This window comes from Culex pipiens, chromosome 1, assembly GCF_016801865.2.
Source record: "Culex pipiens pallens isolate TS chromosome 1, TS_CPP_V2, whole genome shotgun sequence".
NCBI classification, from domain to species: Eukaryota; Metazoa; Arthropoda; class Insecta; order Diptera; family Culicidae; genus Culex; species Culex pipiens.
Genome location: NC_068937.1, coordinates 16,771,230 through 16,792,127, shown reverse-complemented (window position 1 = coordinate 16,792,127; position 20,898 = coordinate 16,771,230). Strand labels below are relative to the sequence as shown.

Below are 20,898 nucleotides of genomic sequence, written 5' to 3'. Positions count from 1 at the left end.
AATGGTGCATTTTATTGATTTGGATAAATTTCACTCAGAATTCAACGAAAGTTGAGTGAAAGTCATCCGGATTTGTGTTGAATTCACTCAAATCTCACTGACACCCAATCTATTCATTCTTGAGAAGGTTCGGTTTTGCCAAAAACTGAGTGATTGAAATAAGGATTTAAAGTTAAGTTATTTTTACGCAAACTTATTTTTGAGTGTGTTCTGTAACCGTCATACACGCTTATGCAAAGTGACAAACATTTGAGTTTTATTTGCTTGTCAAGTGGTAAGCTCAAAACCTAAACTTTTAGCAAATCGTTTAGAAAGATGACTTTTGACTAACTCTTTAACAAATTTAAATCAATTTGCTTAAGTTTGACTACTTTTTTGACAGCGCAAAATAATTATCTTAACTTCAACCAATCATATCTATTTACTTTGTTTAAGAGCAAATGTCAGATTCAGTCCATTTCACTCAAACTTATTTCGAAATATGTTAAGTTAAGAAATCTCAGTGACTCGGAATAACAGTGTATAGTTTGACAACTTAAGCAACTTTACACAAATTGATGTTTTTTTTATTTGACAATCAAAACAATAGGCTACACGCTCATCAAAAACATTTCATTTCGCTCAGAATTCCTCAAAACTTCTCAGCAAACAGTTCTGGAGTTTCCTTCAGATTTATTTTGTAGTGCAATTTATTCAATTTCGAAAAATTTCAGGGTGCACAGCAATCAAAAAAGTTGTTGTCTTCTTATTCCAAAATTGTCAAACTTACGGACCCAACCCTGCAAAAAATTTGATTGTAAAAATAGTCAAATGTTGTTGTAAATTGCTTTGTAGACAGTACGTTAGGGGATGAACAGTAAATGATATCGATAGTTCCCGTAGTTTTGAAGATACTAAGATATCTGTAACAAAATACTGTTGCAATTCGCGATTAAAAGCTCAAAAATTCCGACAGATGGCGCAAAGCATCGAAGAATGACGATTCAAATTTTCGCTGTTCGGTTACATAGGAATGCAAACTAAAAAATGAATTTTCAGCTCTTAGAACAACTTTTGAGAAAAAATTCAAGTAGTACGAGTGTAAACTTTTTGCCCTCTATAAATAAACGCAATAAAAAAAAATTCAAAAAATATAATTTTGAAAAAATAATATTGTTAAAAATAATAAAGCATCAAAAGTTAACAAAGTAGGTACTTGAATTTTTTCTCAAAAGTTGTTCTAAGAGCTGTGAATTCAATTTTAAGTTTGAATTCCTATGTAACCAAACAGCGAAAATTTGAATCGTCATTCTTCGATGCTTTGCGCCATCTGTCGGAATTTTTTCGCGAATAGCTCTGGTTGATGTGCATCGTTAATGAAAATTCAGAATAAAAAAAAACGTAAAAAACTCTTTTCTGAGTAGGGTTGCTTTGAACAAATTCTAATGCAAAAATGATTTGTTTCAGATAAACGTAGATATATTTATATATTGAAGTGTGTGAATTCAATCAAATCTGATGTTTGGGACAGAATGGTCAGAATTTTACAAAAAAAATCCATTGTAAAACATTCATAATTCATTCCAGAGTACACTTGCTTTTAGTAAAATCTGATGCTCACTCAGATCTTAGAGAATTTCATTCAATTTGCGTTCGCCTCAATCTGAGGTTTGGCACCAAGTTTGGCACAAAACTTAGTGATTTATCATGGGCGTGTAAAAATGTTGATCGTTAAGCGATTCTGACAGCTGTCAAATCTACGCTTATTGGAAAGCAACAAACTGTTATTTGAAATTTAAACGTCAAAAATTCTAAGGTACAGTAAATGTTTGGTAACTGGGCTGAGAACGTTACCGAATGCTGCTCGTTCACTGGGCTGAACGAAGAATGCCGAGGGGACCACCAATGCAGTATATTTTCATAATATTATACAAAAATTTCAATAACTAAAAATGTTGTTCATAGCTAATTTTTCAAGTTTCCTTGAATCGTGACTTGAAACATATAAAAAACTTAAAAAAAAAGTTTAATTTATTAAACTTGATGTTTGCATCCATTGACCCCTCGTTTATTTTGGTTTGTTTTTGTTTTTTGACGTTTATCTGCTTTTCAAGTGGGCTACACCCCAGTTATCGAGCGCCCAGTTTAAAAGCAGCCCAGTTAAACAAAGACCAGTTACCGAACAAGTACTGTACCCAAGACATGTAGATAAGAGACGGGTTCCCACTGGGAACTTCCCAGCCGTCAAAAAATAAAAAATAGGACTTTAAACAACAAAAAAATGTCAAAAATGAAATTCAAATAATAGCGTTTTTCGGCCCAGTTTAACAAGCTAAAAAAAACCTCCAGAAATTTGCCTAGAAAATGATCAAATTAACACTTTTCTGAAAAACTCCATATAAAATCCGGTTTTTGTGCTGACTATTTTTTGACAGCTGGAAAAGCCGCTTCACCTTATCTAGTCTACTGGCTTTGTAAGCTGCCTTTTCTCCCGGAAAAGATCCGGCAACAAATTTGTATGGATTGACGTTTGCGGAGGGTGTCAAAAATGTAAACAAATCACTTGATGCGTTGGACAAAAGCATAACCTCTATTGTAAACAAACAGTTTATCATGATCACTCTTTGAAATGTTTTTTTTTTATTGAGTTCAATTTGACACTTGAGACGTATTGTTAATGCGATTTTGATTAACCGCGGTAGATTTTCTTGAAATAATTCGTCTTTTGCCAATTTTGAAGTCTCAACGATTATATTAATTAGATTGATAATAACAAACAAAATTGACGTCGTCGCCATTTGATTTTGACAGCTGTCAAAATGCACATTTCTGAAAACGGCCAAGTAACAACGTTTAGACAAAAATACGATTATTTTTTTCAAAAAAGGATGACGCATAATGCAGTTGCTCTCAGAATAACGCGTCAAGCGGCTGGAGGTCAGCGAAATAAAAAATAGCAATTTACAGTATAAACACAACTCCACTCTTCCCCTCCCTGCAATACTACCCACAAAACAGGACCGCCCGATGGCCAAGACCTACGAGGGACGACGACCGTAAGGCACCACCACCACACGGTTTGCCCTTTTATGGCCGCGCGCCGCCGAATGTCGCGCGCGCTGTCATCGTCGTCCAAAGATGGAATTATGACTCTGCAGCAACTCTCTGAACTGGTTTCGCGATATTATTTGCTAGGTCGATAAGTCAAAAGTGATTTTTAAGGCCGCGACTGTGTTGCACGGCTTATCAGTTGCACACAAAAACACAAATGTTTCGCGATAAGGCTCAATCTCGGTGGTTCAAGAACATAACAGCAGGGTGGTGTGACAACACTGCTTATGAATTCAAACCATGCTTGAGGGTGCTGTGAGTAATAAAACCGTCGATAAGACAGGAATTACCCGGCACCGGAAACCCCTGTCCTGAATGGCGAATGGAAAGAGTCATAACCTCAAAAGTCGTTAAAATCGTTTGGCGCCCACCTTGGAGTTGAAAACCTTGACGCGCCGAAGGCGCTGTCAAGGCTGTCCAAGTAAAGGTCACCGTTAAACGTTATCTGTCAAAATCAAGGTGTGGTCGCGCATTGTTAGACTGCACCCACCACTTTTCCCTTTCATTCCGGGCACGAATCAATCATCGCGCCGAATGCAATTATCGACGAATGCGCGGAAAGTATCGCGCGCGCCATTGCGTCATCGCGTTATCGCGCGATCCAAATCGCAAATATGTGGAGTAATTGGAAGAGTGGTGATTTTTTTTGCTTTGATTTCTTTGTTTCGATACGATAATAAAGTTTTGTAATTTGTTTAATTAGCACTCGCGCTCGCGCGAGCCCCAATAAACATTGGCAACACTGAACGTTTGACGTTTCTTCCTGTCAGGGCTTCCTTCCAGCTAAAAATAAACCACAAATCGACCAAAAAAACGAATTGCGGCTGGAATGCGTCACACGGTCGTGTTAATGACGGGCAAATATGCAATTCTTGAAGACTGCGTGGGGAAAGGAAGGGGGGTTTCGCGCAAAAGAACAAACACAAGTTAGCAAAACCTGCGCGTCAATGACGCGCCTCGCAGACATAATAAACATGTCTCTTCTGCGTGACCCTGCGTTGATCAGCGCGTACACATGTTGGGATCACAGGCAATCGGAGGAAAGAAGTTGGGGTTTTTTAAAGCAAAAATCAGATGATTTTTAAAAAAAAATCGCAAATATCTACTCAATATGAATATTTTCTAATTCTTTTGCAGAAGAGCTGTCAAAAAAGTCATTGTAAAATGGTACACATTTATTCAAAACAACACGATTTTGAATACAATCCACATTTGCTGCATGGGTTCGTTACAAAATTAATGAAATCCAAATACTGTGGATCGTGTCCACCCCTGTGTATTCGTGTGAATAGTATCTACTCAGTAGTAAGGCAAAGGCTGAATTTGGGTTAGTTTTACTAAGAATTCAACGATAATCTGGTGAAATTTTTAAGACCCGAGTAAAATTTATCCAAATCTGACATTTGCTCTACTTATACTCATTTCTGAGTAGGTTCTGTTTGGAAAAAAAACTGAGTGATATAAATTTAGGATTAGTTCGTAATCCACATTATTTAACATTTCAAATGTTTTTTTGTTGCGGATATTGTGTATCAAGTCAACCTTTTATTCACCTTTTATTTGATTGGAAGATTAATTTTAAAAAAAGTTCTCAGTTGTGGATCATGTCCACCCCTAATTTGACAGTTCAAAGCAAGAATAATCCCAGTGAGAATTTTGACTCGAGCCTGGAGTCGATTTAGGCTCAATCTCGCGCCAATTTAACTGGGATTATACAATGTGGAGGTCATGCCAAATAAATTTGTATAATTTCACAATAAATTAAAAAAATAACAAAATACAGTGGACTCTCTCGTTGTCGATATTGAAAGGACCGTCGAGGGCGAAAGTTATCAAATTATAGAACGAAAAATCAAAGCAATCTATTTGAAGGGACTGAAAATTTTATTGACAGCTGGAGCAATATTGATATCGAGCAGATCGACAGCCAGAGAGTCCACAGCATGAAAACAAAACGGGAACGCTCAAGATTTGTATCTATAAACTTGACCAATCAGCATAAAAAAATTAAAATCCTAACGGTACATAACATTTAAAGAACATTTTTTAAATTGCCAAGTATAAAAATTTTGTTATAACAAAATTTATTCGAAATTTTATTTCTTAACCAAAATACGCAAAAATATTAAAACAGTTATTAATCTTTATAACTCAAGAAATTAAGAAGTCAACCAATTTTTTCATAGAGTAATTTTTTTCAATAAGTAATGCAGTTTAATAACATTTTATGTTTTATCTCCGTATTTACCAAAGTTGTTAAAACTTCTTGAAGGAAAATAGAAAAACTAAGAATTTTAAGAATTCCAAGCAATTTAACAAATACAAAAAAAAATCAGAAATTCAACAGGCTTAAAAATTTAAAATTTATATATATAAATACACACAAGAAATTTAAGGTGTTCAAGATAATCAAGGAAATCAAGTTATTTCAGAAATTCAAGCAATTTAAGAAAATTAAAAATCTTTAAAAACATAGGCAATTTTAGAAAAAAAAATTCAGCATGTCCAAAAAACTATTTTGTGTAAATTTTAGGATTTTTGAAATGTTATAAATTCAAGAAAAAATAGAAATCAAAGTAATTTTAAACAAAACACTAACGCAATTCTATAATTTCAAGAATTTCAAAAAATTTAAAGAATTTCAAGAAATTTAACATTTTATAATGTAATTAGATTTTTTAATGGGAAATTTAAAATATTCAGTAATTTAAAAATTTCTATAAATTTTACAATTTTTAATTTTTTCAGAATTAGAAAATATTTTTTTTAATTTCAGGATTTTTTTTTAATTTAAGAAATTTTAGAAACTTCAAGAGTTTTAAGAAATTTTAGAAATAAAACAAAATTCAGAAATTTTAGAAACTGAAGAAATTTATGAAATAAAAAAATAAATTGAAAGAATTCTAGAGTTTCAAGAATTATATTTTTTTAAGAACTTCAGAAAATTCAAAAATTTTAAGAAATTGAAAAAAAAATAACAAATTTTATACGTTTTAGAAATTTGACATATGTTACAAAATGGAAATTTCAGAAAATTCAGTAAAAAAGTTATAGAAATTTTAGAATGAAAAGCAAGAAATTCAAAAAGTAAAAAGGGAAAATAAAAATTCAATTAAATACCAAAAAAAAACAAAAAAAAAACACGGCTGCAAAAAATTTATAAGTTTATGAAAAAATACAAGAAATTCTAAATTTACAGAAAATTAGGCAATACAAAAATGTCAAAAAGATTTAAAAAAATGTGTGGCTGGCATTGTTGAATTTTGACAAAAATCGCAAATTCTCGACCAGTTGGGTACTAAAGCCCTATGTCAGTTTTTTATGTACAACGGTAAAAAACACGATTAAAAACCATTTCTGATCACTTTTTTCCAATTTCATGCAAAAAAAATATGACAAGAAAACATTTTTACGATGGATCAACTATGGTCCCCTTGGAACGAGCTGTCAAATCTAAGCTTAATTTTAGGACCCAATTCTCTTTTTGTAGAATTCCTAATTATTTTTGCGACTTTCACGCTATTTCCCGATTTGAGTGACCACCCTGAATTTGTTTAAATGTTGTCTTTTAACGTGTAGAATGTGACAATACATTGTTAAAAGAAATCAACTTAATTTAGAGTACAACGCAATTTTGCTCCTTGGGCATGTGTTGAAATTTATCAAAATCAATTTTAACAGTTTAAGTGCTGAATACATGCTTAATTTTAAGGCTCTATTTCAGTCTAATAAGGCTTTCTATGCCCAGTGAAAAAAAATATAATTTAACCCAAAAATGACGAACTTTTCGTCACAGTGTCCTGATGCAAACAATGATCGAGCTCGAGCTGTCACAGCCGTCATAGCCCTGCGAAGTATGTTGGCTGACATATCGGGCGGTCAGTCAAAAAAAACCAGCTAGAAGTCGCCTGACAAGAAACTTTTGCTAGAAAGAGTTAGGAAACCTGATGCAAACAATCGTCTAGCTGTAATGTAAACATAATTTGAATGTATTGGTAAATTTCTGACTAGAAAGCCTTATATGCACTGAAAACTGCACTCCTGAAATTGTCACTAAATTTTTCAATTCAGTTTAAATTTATATTGCTGAAATTTCAGAAAGTTTTCAGTAACTGAAACTTTAAGCAACTCATTTTCCGGTAAATTTAACTGAATTCAGTAAAGAATATTTGCTGTCTAAGGTTGCATCATTCTCCACAAGAATAACAACAATCAGTCGAAGTCAATCAATCGCAAAGGTCATAGTCACATGCTACGTGTTAAAAAAAAATATTGCACATTTTTCGGAGAGATTAATGAAAAAAAGCAATAAAAAACAAACAATGTTGTGGATCATGTCCAGCGGACATTGTCCACTCCTAACTTGACAGTTCTACAAACACGCTAAAAAGAAGGCAACTCAATTAAGAGTTCAACGCCCCTTTGCTTCATGGGCTACATGCGTGTCGATTAAATCGTCGCAAATCTAACTGTCAAAAAAGTATAACACGACCAACAAATTTTAGTCATTCTTTGAGTACGAACCCACTCATTGCTGCAAGGGCTCATTTAACACTCTTTTTTTGTCTGACTTTGTCGGCCTTTTTTATGTTCTTGTATGCCCGCGTACAAATATGCAAATCTTCCGAATGTGTGCACATCTTCATTTTTTTTTTTCGCTGTTTTGTTTGTATTCAACTTCTTCTTTACATTGTTCACGCTTTAGTGCGCGACTGCGACTGAAGAATGTGCAGCGAGAGTGAGAGTGACTCAGACCTTAAGGGTGCCTACAGAGTGGACGCTACAAGCGATGCTACAAGCGACGCGACTAATTTGACAGACCAAGCGACTATACGCGACAACGCGCGACTGGATTTTTGCCCCAGAGTGGACGCGACTAGAAGCGACTCCAAGCAACGCGACTGAAAGAAGCAATTTCGATGCAAACATAATATCTTTTGATGTTAAATGCAGTATTTGTTGTGCTCTAGTTCCAGAAATGGTTCTCCAAAATAATTTAGTGGTCACTGGCCACTCCAGAACCGATACTGAATGTCCCCCGGGGAACCACCGAAGAGGCCAATATCTGATCAGAGCAAAACTTGTCATTATTGGAATCTTTTTTTTTTTCATTTTGGAAGGACATCTCAGACATGGACAACCTAAATAATTGAATAGCCACTGGCCACTTTGGAACCGGTTCTGAATGTCTCCCAGGGAACCACTGATATGACCAGTATCTGATCAGAGCAAAACCTGTCAAAATTGGTATTGAAATTCTTTATTTTAGAAGAACATCTCAGAAAAAAAATATTTTGGAAGAACATTCTGAAAATTTAGATTGACCTGGCCACTCCGGAACCGAATTTAAGAATTTAAGAATTTAAGAATTTAAGAATTTAAGAATTTAAGAATTTAAGAATTTAAGAATTTAAGAATTTAAGAATTTAAGAATTTAAGAATTTAAGAATTTAAGAATTTAAGAATTTAAGAATTTAAGAATTTAAGAATTTAAGAATTTAAGAATCTAAGAATTTAAGAATTTAAGAATTTAAGAATTTAAGAATTTAAGAATTTAAGAATTTAAGAATTTAAGAATTTAAGAATTTAAGAATTTAAGAATTTAAGAATTTAAGAATTTAAGAATTTAAGAATTTAAGAATTTAAGAATTTAAGAATTTAAGAATTTAAGAATTTAAGAATTTAAGAATTTAAGAATTTAAGAATTTAAGAATTTAAGAATTTAAGAATTTAAGAATTTAAGAATTTAAGAATTTAAGAATTTAAGAATTTAAGAATTTAAGAATTTAAGAATTTAAGAATTTAAGAATTTAAGAATTTAAGAATTTGAGAATTTAAGAATTTAAGAATTTAAGAATTTAAGAATTTAAGAATTTAAGAATTTAAGAATTTAAGAATTTAAGAATTTAAGAATTTAAGAATTTAAGAATTTAAGAATTTAAGAATTTAAGAATTTAAGAATTTAAGAATTTAAGAATTTAAGAATTTAAGAATTTAAGAATTTAAGAATTTAAGAATTTAAGAATTTAAGAATTTAAGAATTTAAGAATTTAAGAATTTAAGAATTTAAGAATTTAAGAATTTAAGAATTTAAGAATTTAAGAATTTAAGAATTTAAGAATTTAAGAATTTAAGAATTTAAGAATTTAAGAATTTAAGAATTTAAGAATTTAAGAATTTAAGAATTTAAGAATTTAAGAATTTAAGAATTTAAGAATTTAAGAATTTAAGAATTTAAGAATTTAAGAATTTAAGAATTTAAGAATTTAAGAATTTAAGAATTTAAGAATTTAAGAATTTAAGAATTTAAGAATTTAAGAATTTAAGAATTTAAGAATTTAAGAATTTAAGAATTTAAGAATTTAAGAATTTAAGAATTTAAGAATTTAAGAATTTAAGAATTTAAGAATTTAAGAATTTAAGAATTTAAGAATTTAAGAATTTAAGAATTTAAGAATTTAAGAATTTAAGAATTTAAGAATTTAAGAATTTAAGAATTTAAGAATTTAAGAATTTAAGAATTTAAGAATTTAAGGATTTAAGAATTTCAGAATTTAAGAATTTAAGAATTTAAGAATTTAAGAATTTAAGAATTTAAGAATTTAAGAATTTAAGAATTTAAGAATTTAAGAATTTAAGAATTTAAGAATTTCAAATGTTTAGATTTTTAAAATTTCAGGTTTTAAAATTCTATAGAATTTTAGAATGATGATCTCGATGATGATCTGTTTTCCTTGAGAATTAGTGACGGCTTCACCTGGATTGCTTACTACATTACCATACACACCTACATTTTTACCAATGAATCAAGATTTTGCATTGTGTCCAATGTCCATACAAAAATGTTTTCAAAATACAAATTCAAAAGACGCTTACTGAAAAGTGTTCTGATCGATACGATTTCTTTGACAAAGTTATGCAGTCCAGCCTCGATTATCCGAAGGTTTCTATGGGACTTTGGGGTTCTATGTAGACTTCCGATAATCGTATCAAATTTTTGTTTTGTTTTTTTTTTTTGTATTTTGTTACTTTGAACAAATTTAAGTTCTGCAACTCCATTTTATTAAAATTCAAATGGTTGATTGTCATTCAAGTACATTTTCCTTATGAACGCCATGGACCATTTCCGAGATGTCCTTCCAAAATGAAGAATTTCGATACCAATATTGACAGGTTTTGCCCTGATCAGATATTGGCCACTTCGGTTGTTCCGGAGTGGCGAATGGCCAGTGGCCACCAAATTATTTCGGCGGACCCTTTCTGAGATGTCCTTGCAATATGAAGAATTTTGATACCAATAATGACTGGTTTTGTCCTGATCAGATATTGGCCACTTCGGTGGTTCCCCGGAGGACATTCAGAACCAGTTCCGGAGTGGCCAAAATGAAGAATTTCGATACCAATATTGACTGGTTTTGCTTTGATCAGATATTGGCCACTTCGGTGGTTCCCCGGAGGACATTCATAACCGGTTCCGGAGTGGCCAGTGGCCACCAAATTATTTCGGTGGACCAATTTTTAGACGTTCTTCCAAAATGCAGAATTTTGATACCAATATTGACTGATTTTGTCCTGATCAGATATTGGCCACTTCGGTGGTTCCCCGGAGGACATTCAGAACCAGTTCCGGAGTGGCCAAAATGAAGAATTTCGATACCAATATTGACTGGTTTTGCTTTGATCAGATATTGGCCACTTCGGTGGTTCCCCGGAGGACATTCATAACCGGTTCCGGAGTGGCCAGTGGCCACCAAATTATTTCGGTGGACCAATTTTTAGACGTTCTTCCAAAATGCAGAATTTTGATACCAATATTGACTGATTTTGTCCTGATCAGATATTGGCCACTTCGGTGGTTCCCCGGAGGACATTCATAACCGGTTCCGGAGTGGCCAGTGGCCACCAAATTATTTCGGTGAACCCTTTTTGAGATGCCCTTCCAATATGAAGAATTTTGATACCAACATTGACTAGTTTTCTTCTGATCAGATATTGGCCACATCGGTGGTTCCCCGGAGGACATTTAGAACCGGTTCCGGAGTGGCCAGTGGCCACCAAATTATTTTGGTGGACCATTTCTGAGATGTCCTTCCAAAATGAAGAAATTCGATACCAATATTGACTAGTTTTCTTCTGATCAGATATTGGCCACATCGGTGGTTCCCCGGAGGACATTTAGAACCGGTTCCGGAGTGGCCAGTGGCCACCAATTTATTTTGGTGGACCATTTCTGAGATGTCCTTCCAAAATGAAGAAATTCGATACCAATATTGACTGGTTTTGCTTTGATCAGATATTGGCCACTTCGGTGGTTCCCCGGAGGACATTCAGAACCGGTTCCGGAGTGGCCAGTGGCCACCAAATTATTTCGGTGGACCCATTCTGAGATGCCCTTCCAATATGAAGAATTTTGATACCAACATTGACTAGTTTTCTTCTGAACAGGTATTTGCCACTTCGGTGGTTCCCCGGAGGACATTTAGAACCGGTTCCGGAGTGGCCAATGGCCACCAAATTATTTCGGTGGACCCTTTCTGAGATGCCCTTCCAATATGAAGAATTTTGATACCAACATTGACTAGTTTTCTTCTGATCAGATATTGGCCACATCGGTGGTTCCCCGGAGGACATTTAGAACCGGTTCCGGAGTGGCCAGTGGCCACCAAATTATTTTGGTGGACCATTTCTGAGATGTCCTTCCAAAATGAAGAATTTCAATACTAATATTGACTGGTTTTGTTTTGATCAGATATTGGCCACTTCAGTGGTTCCCCGGAGGACATTCAGAACCGGTTCCGGAGTGGCCAGTGGCCACCAAATTATTTCGGTGGACCCTTTCTGAGATGCCCTTCCAATATGAAGAATTTTGATTTTTTTATTTTTTATTTTTTATTTACAATTTAAAATTTATTTCGAACCATTTTGCAATTTTTTAATTAAATGTACTTTATTTATTGCATTAAACAATTCTTCTGCTCATTTTGTTCGAAATTTTGAATAGCGAAAAGCTGAACAAAACATCAGAATCAATTTAAATCGCTTGATTTGCAAGCGACTGACCTCGGTTTGCACAGGTCGGTCGCGCGACCAATTTGACAGTTGCTTGTTCGTCGCTTGTAGCGCAGCGAAAAATCGCTTCTACTCTGAATAGGCGAGCGATTTCTGCTGGCCGCAAATGAGTCGCGCGTAGTCGCTTCGCCTGTCAAATTAGTCGCGTTGCTTGTAGCATCGCTTGCAGCGTCCACTCTGTAAGGGCCCTAAGGCGTGTGCGTTGTTGTGGCGTCCGGTTCAGGGTCGCCCATATGTAGGTTTGACAAAGAATTCCTCGCGCGATCGTTCTATAAACGGGTGACTTTTTTATTGCGAATTGAGGTGATGAATGGATTTCATATGACGTTCTTCCGGAGACGTTGTGGATCATGTTTCTTTGGAGGTTAGGGAAAAGCGTGACAAATGTAGTTTTTTTTTGAAAGTTGAAAGCAATCAGCTCATTCGGAACTGATTTAAAGTTTATCAATTTCTTTCTGTCAACGGTGGAAAGTTTTCCTGAATTAAGGTCCACTTACCTTGAACGTGGACCATCTGTGGCTGGCACCTGTAAAAAAACAGAAAAGTCATCATTAGTACCACAGAGTAGCAATAAGAAGTGAAAAAAACCCCGAACAAGCATTCGAAATTCGAGCTCCGGAGGTTCACACACCGAAAAGCAGCAGAGAGAAACTGTATCTCATGATACACAATTAGCAGCAAAAGCACAATTTGTAGCTACACAACGCTTAGCTAAAAGCTTAGGCAGCTGCCCACCGTCAGTCAGTCACCTATTATTTTCGCTCAACTCTCTGCGTGCATCATCAACCGAACCGAAACCACGAAACAACGCAAAAAAAAATCGCGCTGATCGAACACGAAAACCCGTGAACAAACAATCAACCCAAACACATCGCAGGTGAAATCAACGATCCGCCCCTTAAGCAGGCGCGATCTCACCGGTTCACATTCCACAACGATTTGAACCAACAAAAAACGGTTTAATAAAAAAATAAAAAAAAAGTTTTGTGGATTGTGTCCACCCCTACCGTTGACAGTTCCGCGCGTCGTGCGTAGGGTTGGAACGTGATCCACAGAATCATTTTTTATGCTGAAGATTTTTGTTTTAAATTCTTTAATTTCTGGAACCTTAGAATATGATAAATTTCTTAAAATTCTTGAAATTCTAGTTTTCTTTTGTTTTTGAAGATCATTTTTATTAAATTTCAAAAAATTTTCAAATAAATTGTTTTTCTTGATATTTTTAAATTGTAGAATTTCTCAAAATTCTAGAATTCCTCAAAATTCTAGAATTCCTGGAAGTTATTTATTTTTTAAATTTCATGAGTCAATTTAGTCCGTTCACAAGTCATTTAGCTAAAATATATTGAACTTCTTATTTTAAATTTAGATTTTTAATTTTAGAATAAATAAGAATTTCAAGAATTGTATGAAATTTAAAAATTCGAGTAAAAACATAAGAATTAAAAAAAATCAAAATTTGAGTTTTTGGAATCTTAGAATATGATATTTTTTTATTCTTTAAATTATTGTTTTTTTTTGCATTTGAGGATTATTTTTTTTTAATTTCTATAATTTTTTTAAATCTAATGTTTTTCTTGATATTTTCAATTGCTAGAATTTCTCAAAATTTTGGAATTCCTGGAACTTTTTTATTTTGTTAATTTTCATGAAATTGATAAATGGCTTAAATTGATTCAACTTCTTAATTTTAATTTCAAAATAAATAAGAATTTCAAGAATTGTTCAAGTAATCTGAGCAATTAAAAAAAAGGAATTGAAAAATTCATAGTTAGATTTATTTAAATCTTAGAATATAAAAAACTTCTTAAAATTCTTGTTTTTTGTGTTTGAAGATCATTTTTTTAATTCCATAATTTTTTAAATTTAATGTTTTTCTTGAATTCTTGATTACTAGAATTTCTCAAATTGCCAAAATGACTTAAAGTTATTCAATTTCTTATTTTAAATTGAGACCTTTATTTTATTTGTTTTTATTTGCTTTATTAATTCCAAATTTTTGACATTTTTGAATTCTTTAAATTAACTTAAATTCCCAAAATTTCTTGATTGTTTTGTAATTCTTAAAAATCTTGAATTGTGGGATATTTTGAATTTCTGTTTTATTTTTTTTTATTTGCATAAATTTGCTGGGGTTCTTTAAATTCCTGAAATCCCTCTTATAATTTTTTTTATTTTTTTATTGTTTTTTGAATTTCTTAAATTTCATAAATTTCTAGAATCGCCATTATTCATTACTTTCTTATTTTGTTTTTATTTTCTCGATTTTTTAGAATGCAATAAATTTCTAGAAGATCTTTAATTTTTAGTCTCTTGAATTTAATGATTTGTTTGAGTATTAAAGTAACGTAACTTTCTTTATATTATAATTTTTTTTAAATCTTTGATTTTTTTTAAAATTTTCAAATTTCTTAAATTTGGCTTCTGATTTTTTATAAATATTTCGAATTTCATTATTTTGAAAACTCATTTTTGTTGTTGTTTTTTTTAATTTATTGAAATTTTTTATTTTGCAGTAATTTTTAATTTCTTGTTTTTTTTTTCTTAAAGATTCTTAGACTATTTTATCCATTCTTATTTCCCAGATGATTTGAATTTTTGAATTTCATAAAATTCTTAATATTCTTAATGTTTTTGATTAATTGAGTTTCTAAAATTTCCAGAGTATCTTAAATTACTTGTGTTTTTTGGATTTTTTTAATGCCTTGATTTTTTTTAATTTCATAAAATATTTAAATTTTCTAAATTATCTTAATTTTTTTAAATTTTCAGAATTTCCGGAATTTAAAATCTTTTTTTCTCAATAACCTGTTTTTTTCAGTCAAAATTATTGTTTTGCGTATGTGGATTATGACCCAACTCCAAGAGGTCGGTAGAACTGTCAAAAGGTCGTTTTGCCTTCCTCACTGAGGTAAGGCTATAATCCTGCTCTAAAAATGAACTTCGTATTAAAACGTCGTAGACCCACCTTCATGTATACATATCGACTCAGAATCGAAAACTGAACAAATGTCTGTGTGTATGTGTGTGTGTATGTATGTATGTGACCAACAAACTAGCTCATGTTTCTCGGCACTGGCTAAACCGATTTTACCCGAACTTGTTGCATTCGACTTGGTTTAGGGTCCCATAGATCGAGTTTTATACAGATTGAAGTTTCGATAAGTAGTTCAAAAGTTATGTATAAAAATGTGTTTTCACATATATTTGGATCTCACTTAACTGTATGTAAACTATCTCCGGGTCCATCATCCGACCCATCGTTGGTTAGGTTATCAAAAGACCTTTCCAACGAGTCTAAAACATTGAGGATCTGGCAACCCTGTCTCGAGATATGGCCTCTTATGTGATATTGATGTACTTTTTTGAAGCCGGATCTCACTTAAATGTATGTAAACTATGTCCGGATCCATCATCCAACCCATCGTTGGTTAGGTTATCAAAAGACCTTTCCAACGAGTCCAAAACATTGAAGATCTGGCAACCCTGTCTTGAGATATGGCCACTTAAGTGATATCGATGTACTTTTTGGAAGCCGGATCTAAAAAATAGATGAAACTTGTGTACAGCCATTGTTGTGAGGAAGGCTCCAACCACATAGGTGGATTAAGTTAGTTTTTCAGTTGGTTTTTCAGCATAAACATGATTTTGTGGAGCATGTCCCCCCCCCCCCTCCGCTGACAGTTCTGCTCGTCGCGTCGGTTGGAACGTGATCCACAAAATCATTTTCATGCTGAAAAACCTGAAAACAACCATTCGACAGTTCTACCGACCTCTCAGAGTTAGGTCATAAGCCACATGCACGCAAAACAATCATTTTGATTGGTGTTACGCCCGCCAATCAAAGATGGCGGTCATTTGTTTAATTGCGATCGGATTGCGAAACAGTAGCCTACTACGCCACTGCCCAAATTACCTCCACAGCGCAGATGACGCTTCCTCTTCCTCTTCTTTGACGTTTCTTTTGTTTATCTTCTCCACCTTGCGGCGCATGCAAAACAACCCCGTTGCTAACGGTAACGGATGAGGCAATTGAAAATTTTTGCTCCGATTTATTTTTTTGCGAAAAACCGCACACGTGCCTCCGCCATATTTAATTTAAACTGTCAACTGTGGCGTGGCGCGGAGCCGTCGCCGCCCAATGAGGCGTGCAAAATGGCTGATTAGTGGTCAATTAAATGTGGTTTTTGAGGTTAGGCGCCGGGGAAATTTTCACTTTCGCAACCCACGGCGCGGAAGAATTTTTCCTCGAACGTTGCATGCCAGTGCGGTACACTTGGCTGATTCCGACACAAAGTTGTGCAATAGCGAATAGAAATACTATCACTTTCGTTACCGTTTCCATACACCGAACATAACCTACATAATGCTTGCACGCTAATAAATCGCGAACAACATTCCAATCATAATTAACTCATCGTCCGCTTGCTTTCCACAGATGGCCCTGCCCACCAGCCTGGACAAGGAAGCGATCCGGGAAGCGTACGAGGACATCCGGTCCAACCTGACGGACAACGAGTGGGCGGTGTTCAAATTCGACGGCCTTAAGATCGTGTGCGCGGCCAAGGGCCTGGGCTTTGACGAGTTCTGCGCCGAGTTTGCGGACAACGAGCGCGCCTTCGGCTACATCCGGATACAGATGGGCGACGAGATGTCCAAGCGCAGCAAGTTCCTGTTCCTGACCTGGATCGGGCCCGAGGTGGGCGTGATGCAGCGCGCCAAGATGAGCACCGACAAGTCAATCATCAAGGATGTGATCAATGTGAGTTTCGAGCTTTTTTTGTATAGGGGTTTGGACCGCGTTGTGGATCACGTTCCAGCCCTAAGCTAAACATCACCATCGTTTTAAATCACTCAGTTTTCTTCAAAACCAAATCTACGCAGAAATGAGTAAATTGGGCATCTGTCAGATTTGAGTGAAATTCACTCAGAATTCAGCAAAAAATGTGTGGAATCTCGCTGAAAAAAATCTTAACAATTTCAATTGTATTCATTATACTTTTTGTTCATTTTATTAATTTCATTCATTTTATTCTTTTTAATCATTTTAATCATTTTGTTCCTTTTATTCATTTTATTCATTTGATTCATTTTATTCATTTTATTCATTTTATTCATTTTATTCATTTTATTCATTTTATTCATTTCATTCATTTTATTCATTTTATTCATTTTATTCATTTTATTCATTTTATTCATTTTATTCATTTTATTCATTTTATTCATTTTATTCATTTTATTCATTTCATTCATTTTATTCATTTTATTCATTTTATTCATTTTATTCATTTTATTCATTTTATTCATTTTATTCATTTTATTCATTTTATTCATTTTATTCATTTTATTCATTTTATTCATTTTATTCATTTTATTCATTTTATTCATTTTATTCATTTTATTCATTTTATTCATTTTATTCATTTTATTCATTTTATTCATTTTATTCATTTTATTCATTTTATTCATTTTATTCATTTTATTCATTTTATTCATTTTATTCATTTTATTCATTTTATTCATTTTATTCATTTTATTCATTTTATTCATTTTATTCATTTTATTCATTTTATTCATTTTATTCATTTTATTCATTTTATTCATTTTATTCATTTTATTCATTTTATTCATTTTATTCATTTTATTCATTTTATTCATTTTATTCATTTTATTCATTTTATTCATTTTATTCATTTTATTCATTTTATTCATTTTATTCATTTTATTCATTTTATTCATTTTATTCATTTTATTCATTTTATTCATTTTATTCATTTTATTCATTTTATTCATTTTATTCATTTTATTCATTTTATTCATTTTATTCATTTTATTTATTTTATTCATTTTATTCATTCTATTCATTTTATTCTTTTTATTAATCTTATTAAACAAATTTAATAAATTTTATGAGGCTCAAACAAATTGATGTTCTTTTATAATATTTATTTTTTAACGTTTTTAAATTTCTTTTTTTATTTTTTTGAATAAAATTATGGAATTGAATAAAATAAAATAAATTAAATTAAAAACGTTTAAAAAAAATTAATCCAAATGTATATTCGACGAAGAAATTAAAAAAATAAAAATTAAATCATCGAAAAATGTAAAACTATCAAAAAAAATCAAACACACTGTAAAAAATTCGAAAACACAAAAGCAAACAAACAAATAAAAAAATAAAAGCGCAAAATTCTAAGAATTCTGAAATTTTAAAGAAATACAAGATTTAATTTTTCTAAGAAATTCAGGAAATTGAAAACAAATAAGCAGAACTGTTAAATTCTAATAAAACACTAATTGAATTGAATAGATATTCTGGAAATTTAAGAAACTCAAGCCATTAAAAAAAGGAATTTCAAGAATCTACGAAATTTAAAAAAAAAAATGAAATAATCTGAGGAGTTAGAAAAAAGAGTTTGAAAACTCAAATTTTTAAAACTTAAAAAATTTTTCAATTTAGGAAAAAAAATTTTTTACAAATTCTAAAAGTTAATGTAATCAGTAACTTCTTAAAAATCACAAAATTCAAAATATTCAAATAAAATCAAAAAAATATAAATTATAAACTTAAAATTAAGGGGTTACATACATGTAAATCGGCTAAAATGTCAGAGGTTGGTTTGAGCTCACACTTTAACTTTTTTCAATATCCATTTTCAAGGCATTAAAATATACATTTTCATCTACTAACAAAACAAATTTGAAGCCATTTGGTTGTACCGTTGCCGAGATATAGCTATTTGAAGTTAGCAGTTTCAAAAAACGGGTGCCACGATATCTCAACATTGCTTCAACCAAATCGGCTCAAAATTTTGGTGAAGACTCGTTAAACCGGTCCCGTGTGCATGACGAAGGCCGATTTTCAAAAAGTTTATTTTTAAAAAAGATAAAAATATTTTTCCAGTTATTGATTTTTGCATTTTTTGATAATTAAAAATTTCAAAATCGGGCTTCGTCATGCACACGGGATATGTCTTGAGAGTCTTCGCCCAAAATTTCAACCAATTTGGTCCGTCCCATCTCGAGATATCGTGGCACCCGTAATCAACTTGGTGTTCAGAGAAAAACGCTCAGAAAGTTAGACAGTTGGCTTTGCGCATGGCAAAATTCTGAGCCTAAATTGGCTCTAACTCAGTTACTTAAGTGGATTTAATAAAATTTTCTGTAATATGAAATTTTGTGATTTTCTACATGCATGTAACCCCTTAAGCAAATTCCAAAAAAATCTGAAGGTTTAATTTTTTTTAGATTTTGTAGGAATTTAAGTAAGTTCAAACCCTTCAAAAATTTCTTTAAATTCAAAAAGTTCAAGATATTCTTGAAATTCAAGAAATTTATTCTATTTAGATTTTCAATAAATCAATTGATTTAAAGAATTTTAAAAAAATTAAAGAAATTTAAAAAAATAATCATGATTAAAAAAACGAATTAAAAATTAAATTCATTTGGCAATTTTATAAAAATTTCAAAAATTAATAACTTTGAAAAATTCAATAATTTTGAGTTATTCAAGAAATTTAAAACACATAAAAAATCTTAAAGTTTAAGAAAAATTAAAAAATTAAAAATAAAGCTAAAAAATCGAGAATTACAAAAAAGCGTTATAAAAAATTTATCATGTTCTAAGCAATCAAAAAAAAATATTTATAAAATTAAGAATATCAAAAATTTTGGAAATTTGTCATAATCTGTAACATAAAAAAACAACAAATTTAAAATGAACAGGAAATTTTGGAAATTAAAAAAAATCAAAACATTCTGGAAACCAAAACATAAAGATTTTTAGAAATATCAATGAAACCAATAAATTTCAGGAAATTAAAATTAATTTTAAAAAAATCATTTAATTTAAGGAATTTAAAATTTGTTAGAAAATTTGAAAATAATAAAATTTAAAATATTCATGAAACCTTATTTTTTTTCAATAATTTTAATAAAATCATGATAATGTAATTTAAGGCTTTTATTTAAAATTAAGAAATTAAAATTTCTAGGAATTTATTATTTTCTAATAAAATAAAACAATCAAAATTTAAAAATTCAAAACATTCTTGGAACCAAAAGTTCTAGATTTTTAGAAATATCAATGAAATCAATTGACGGAAATTTAAAATAATTTTAAACGTTTCATGAAATTCAAAAAAATAAAAAAATATTAAAATAATAAAATTTAAAATATTCTTGAGATCCAAAAATACAAGAATTTTATAAATTTTAATAAAATCATGAAGTTCTAAGAATTTTAATTAATTTAAGAAATTTCATGAAAATTAAGAATTTAAAAAAATCTTAATCAAAGTTTCTTTCTAAGAGAATAAAATTTTAGTAAATCAAGAAATACAAGAAATTTGTCATATTTTAGTTAATCAAGAAAATCATAAAATTAAGAAAATAAAAAAAATTAAAAAGTTTGAAAAATTTTAAATTAAAAAAAAAATTAAAGACATGAAGAAATTTATCAACTTATCTTAGAAAGAAACTTTGATTTAGATTTTTTAATTCTTATGAAATTTCTTAAATTCATTTAAAGTCCTAGAATTTCATGATTTTATTAAAATTCTTAAAAATCTTGAATTTTTGGATCTCAAGAATATTTTAACTTTTTTTATTTACATTTTTTTTTAATTTCTTAAATTTCACGAAACTTTTTAAATTAATTAAAATTTCCTAGAATCCAATAGATTTGATTGATATTTCTAAAAATCCAGCACTATTGGTTTTGAAAATGTTTTGAAT

The 20,898-nt window shown here is 31.2% G+C and overlaps 1 protein-coding gene across 1 annotated transcript in view; it reads left to right on the top strand.

Annotated features, from left to right (window-relative positions):
* Window positions 1-20,898, top strand: part of LOC120422443 (coactosin-like protein) — a 45,089-nt gene that overhangs the window by 22,959 nt on the left and 1,232 nt on the right. Inside the window, exon 2 of the mRNA XM_039585886.2 lies at window positions 16,598-16,921. Coding sequence (XP_039441820.1) covers window positions 16,598-16,921 — 324 coding nt within the window. The remainder of the gene's footprint in view (window positions 1-16,597; window positions 16,922-20,898) is intronic.